The sequence below is a fragment of the Montipora foliosa genome, chromosome 1 (assembly GCF_036669935.1).
Source record: "Montipora foliosa isolate CH-2021 chromosome 1, ASM3666993v2, whole genome shotgun sequence".
Classification (NCBI taxonomy): domain Eukaryota; kingdom Metazoa; phylum Cnidaria; class Anthozoa; order Scleractinia; family Acroporidae; genus Montipora; species Montipora foliosa.
The window spans coordinates 72,789,088-72,793,604 of record NC_090869.1 but is presented as its reverse complement, the minus strand read 5'-3'; the positions used below and the strand labels follow the sequence as shown (position 1 = coordinate 72,793,604).

The window sequence follows — 4,517 nt, the reverse complement described above, 5'->3', positions numbered from 1 at the left end:
TTCAGCAGGTAACATGAGCGAAGCCACAAAGTCTCGAACGTCTTTAAGTAGCGCGTGTTCGATACGTTCTGTTTCTGTTTCGCTTAAAGCTTGTTTTCTTCGCGTTATTTCTATTCGTAATTTGTAGGTAAGTGTTTTTGCTCTAATTTGATGTTTTTCACTTCTTTAATTTGACATTTGTTTGCTCGGATTAGCATAATTTCTAAATCGAAGACTGGCCAGGCATGTGACGCCATATTTGTTCGCGTGACAAGCATGCATATGGCACCGTAATTTGTCAGCTAGTCAGCTCATTGCTTATTTTTACTGAGATGAAACATTCTTTTTATCTGTCCGTTTTCTCCGTGGCACAAAGTCATGACAGGATTCGCTCCTGAGCTATTTCTTGAAGCTGTTGATGACGAATTCATATGCAGTATCTGGTTGAGTATAAATAATTAATTACAGTTACTTAACTACATATGTAAGCTGTGATTGTCGTATTCGCCTCCTGTATTTTCCAGCCTTGAATTTTAAAGCTATGGCTGAATTGTCAAGTTCCTTCTTTTGTATTAAAATTCATCCTAAAAATTAAAATACTCGAATGCAGCTGGATACCGCTAGCGTTACCTCTGCCCTGTTGTGTGGGATTCATTTGATATAAGTCATATATGACATACATTTACACTCTTGGCGAGAGAAATAATTTTCAAGTGCGAGCCTTTAAATCGTTGTTTTTTGTTTCATGCTTTTTTTTTAATTTCAGTGTGTTTTCCTTTTTATTTTATATACTCAAATTCTGTTTTCAGTTTTGCTGTATTCAACCACCCAGTCACTTGCCAAGATGGTCATTCATTCTGTAAAGAGTGCATTACAAAATGGCAAGCGAACAACACCCGTTGCCCTGTAGACAGGAGCAATCTGCGTGGGCTGCTGGTGAGAAATCTAGCCGTGGAAGGTGCCATTGCTAAGAGAAGAGTGAAGTGCACATCAACAATAGCTCGACCTGGAGGATGTCACTGGACTGGACCACTATCTTCTCTTGAAAGTCACCTTCCTTGCTGTGACATGAAGGTTGTGGAATGCAAGTTTAAGGACAGGGGCTGCATTCTTCGTGCATATCAACATGAACTTGCCCAGCATCTGCTCACCTGCCCACATCGTACAGTGAAATGCTCCTATTGTACCTTTGAGATTCCTCATAGTGAGTTGTCAGCCCACAATGAGCTGTGTGTTGCCAAATTGGTGACTTGCCCAAATAATTGTGGGGTACAAGTTGAAAGGTATATGATTGTTTGGTACCTTTTCAACGTTTAATAAATGCGTGGGTCCACATTACTGTTTGAAAGTTGTTTGACAATTGCTTATAGCTGTATTTTATTCTTAATTTAATGGACGATTACACAACCTTTGTACATAGATGCAAGATGCTGTCACACTTGGCTTTTGTGTGTGTCAAGGAGGGCCGTCCATGTCCGCTCTATGCAGTTGGATGCACAAAGGTCCACTCCTCAGCACAAGCTGATGCTGCAGGCCACCTGAAACTATTGTTGGATGCTCGACTATCAGGAGCTTGTGGTGTAAGTAAACATTTAGAACAATTAGAAGTTTTTTAAAACTTCTACACAACCTCACACTACCTGATTGAGGCTGTGTTGAATTGAATCATGCAATAAAGCATTTTTACATTTTTGATGTTGAACGTTTATCTTAGAAGTTAACCTATTCTCAACAGTATATTTTAATCTTTTCTCACTACAAGTGCTTGTGTAAATGCATAAATTATAATTATTTATTTCAACAGGGTGCCAATGTCAGCCTAGGTGGCTTTTCTGTAGCTGGTTCATGGCGTATAGACAGTGTAGTTACCTTGCCTATATGCAGTCCAATATTTGAAGGCCATGCTGCAGTTGTGAGGCTGGAAATAAGCAATGACAATGGTATTTCTGTCAAACTCTACTTGGAATCAAAATTAGAGTTGCCTTCTTTTGGTGTTGATCTGAGGTATAGATATGTATTTAAAGTTATACTTGTCAGCTAATTAAATTTAAGTTAATTATTGCATTGTGTTCACATGCCTAACAGCTTTTGTTTTTCAGGTGCTGTTTCCGGTGTGGAGTGGATAAATTAAAATTTAATACACCTACATCTCTAATGTCCCAGGCCTCTGTTGCATGTGTTCAAATGCATAATGTATGCACGGCAGAAGTGTTTCACCAGATGAACAGAAATAGCAATGCCGTTTTCTTGGACTTCCTGCTAACATTATCAGTTTGATTTAGATTGATGAATTGGTGAGGGTTATGTGGATTATGCTGACTCCTGAATTTATGTTTTATGACTTCAGTTGAGTAGTGCAGCATACACAATCCCAGTAGAGGTGCCACTTGGTATATGCTGACTCCTGATTTGCATTTTGTATTTTAAGTCAGTTGAGTAGTGCAGCAGACACTGTCACCATACAATACTGATTTGAGATGTGCTGAATACCTTATTACCAATGCTGCTATCCTCAGTAAGGTCCTGGCAACAATGAGTCGAGTTGGTTACTCGATGACACCCTCCTGTGTCTTAGTTTATTGTTTTGATTAAAGAATATGACCTAGGACATCAGGATAATACCCTCTTGAACAAGAGGGGGGGGACCAGGAAACCGTTTCTTGTTGTATTGGTGAAACCTGCATGTCATATACGTCTACCAAAAAAAGTACCATTATCAAACTGAACTCCATTTCCTGTGCACTGAAAAACAAAAAGTGGAAATACCATAGGATCTAAATCCTGAAGTTATGATGCGAATTGGTTTTGTTTTCGTAGTCATCCAGCCGTAATAATCAGATTAACTAAACCGGTATATCACTGATGACACGTGATGGGGGTGTACTTTACATACGTGCCTTTTCTCTCAGATCATCCGGAAGTCTCCCCCATACACAACAAAATCTCCTGGTCTCGCGTATGGGTCATGAAATATTCCGGATGAAAATGAGTCTCAACCTTTTTAAAGACTTTGCTCCATTGTAGGCTCTAATTGTATCCCCAAGTTAAAGAAATTCGAATTTTTTCGAACTCGTTTCATCATTTCTTAATGCATTTCTGTATCTCTGCGTTTCAAACATACGTTGATGGAACTAAAGAGAAATCACTTTCTTCATTTCTGTTTGTTATCATGGCCATATACGCGATTGTTTGATTGGATTTCCGTTTAACCAAGAAAAATTCCCGACATCATTCCCCTGTTTTCCGCAAATTCCCAATCGCGAAATATTATTGTATTCTGAAAGGGCTGCTGGTGCATGGTTGGATGATTGTTTTTGGGGTGGAGGGAATGATATATATTGATTTTGGCGTATCCTGGATCAGTTTTGTCATGGCAGAGCTCAGCTCAGGAATAGGCATAATCAAACAATTATCGGATTCTGTTTTCGCATGATAGCAATAATTGTCATGGCGTCACTTTGTGTTATCCGCCTCAGCCTTCGGCTTCAGCAAATAAAACAAACTTTGACCTTGATAATTATCGCTATCATGCTCAACCTCATCCAATAATTGTTAATTAACATCACACAGCTGAAAATGTCCAACTTTCTCGAAGGCATTGTGGTAGAGGAGACGACCACAAGCATATTAAATGACATGACCGCTATCCGGACTTCATTATCCCAGGAGCAAATGGTACTGGTAAAAGGATTTCAACTAACCGTGCCGGTATAAATAGCCTTTTTCAAAATGTAAGCAGGCTTTCTAATGTTAACTCGTGTTAATTTAAGTAACTGACAAACGTTGGACCTAACACAAGCGAGAAGAAGTCATTCATTTCCAGTTGGTCCCCAAATGTAATGAGGCTAACTGCATTCTCGGTGTCCTAAATTTTACCGACGTAAGTGCCACTCCGTGTGACCACCATATATCACGATTGCTCGAAGTTTGCCCTATTTCAATATCAACAGCTATTATAACAGTCGACTTGAATTATAAAAGACAAAACTAAAAAAACAGGTCTTTTTTCTAACTAATGGTCCCCATAGGTTATCCCACTACCCGGTTTCAGAGATTGGTGTTAGTGATCATATTCTAATTAGTGGTATTCAAAAAATAAACATCCCAACTCAATACATCGCAATACAAACCATACTAGCCCTGACGAAACTGGGAATATCCCATTTGGGTCGAAACTAGCTTATCTTCTGCCATCCTCATCAAGGCAACCATCAGATTTTATCCGTCTTATATATTCAGAACTCCTTCAGTATCGAGCACAAATCTGTAAAAAGTGGGTTGAGTTTGTTGGTTATCTACTCTGCGCCGGTGGTTTTGTTTTTGTTTTTTTTTCGCTAGCCCACCCCTCCCCCACCCTCACCAAAAACCCGCAAATGGTTTTTTTTTTAATTGATCGGGGGAAACCCTTGATACTGTAAATCATAAATTGTTACTGGATAAGCTTAATCATTATGGTTTTAGAATCAATAGTTCAAATACGACTTCTCTTATCGTAATAAAAGAAGTTGGATTGAATCTTCGATTTCTTCCACTGATAT

General features: G+C 39.0%; 1 protein-coding gene across 1 annotated transcript; it reads left to right on the top strand.

Moving 5' to 3' along the window:
• Positions 1–51: 51 nt before the first annotated feature.
• LOC137980975 (TNF receptor-associated factor 4-like) lies at positions 52–2,187 on the top strand. The gene is made up of 5 exons (XM_068828357.1): positions 52–127; positions 356–422; positions 789–1,262; positions 1,400–1,559; positions 1,784–2,187. The coding sequence occupies exons 2-5, from the start codon at positions 358–360 to the stop codon at positions 2,018–2,020; spliced, it is 936 nt and encodes a 311-aa protein (XP_068684458.1). The 5' UTR covers positions 52–127; positions 356–357; the 3' UTR covers positions 2,021–2,187.
• Positions 2,188–4,517: the final 2,330 nt, after the last annotated feature.

What these genes read in the sequence shown, in the direction of transcription:
- LOC137980975 (XM_068828357.1), top strand. Translation starts at nt 358, where the DNA reads ATGACAGGATTCGCTCCTGAGCTATTTCTTGAAGCTGTTGATGACGAA. An exon ending in GAATTCATATGCAGTATCTG is followed by an intron (nt 423 to 788) that starts GTTGAGTATAAA and finishes TTCTGTTTTCAG; the next exon opens with TTTTGCTGTATTCAACCACC. An exon ending in TGTGGGGTACAAGTTGAAAG is followed by an intron (nt 1,263 to 1,399) that starts GTATATGATTGT and finishes CTTTGTACATAG; the next exon opens with ATGCAAGATGCTGTCACACT.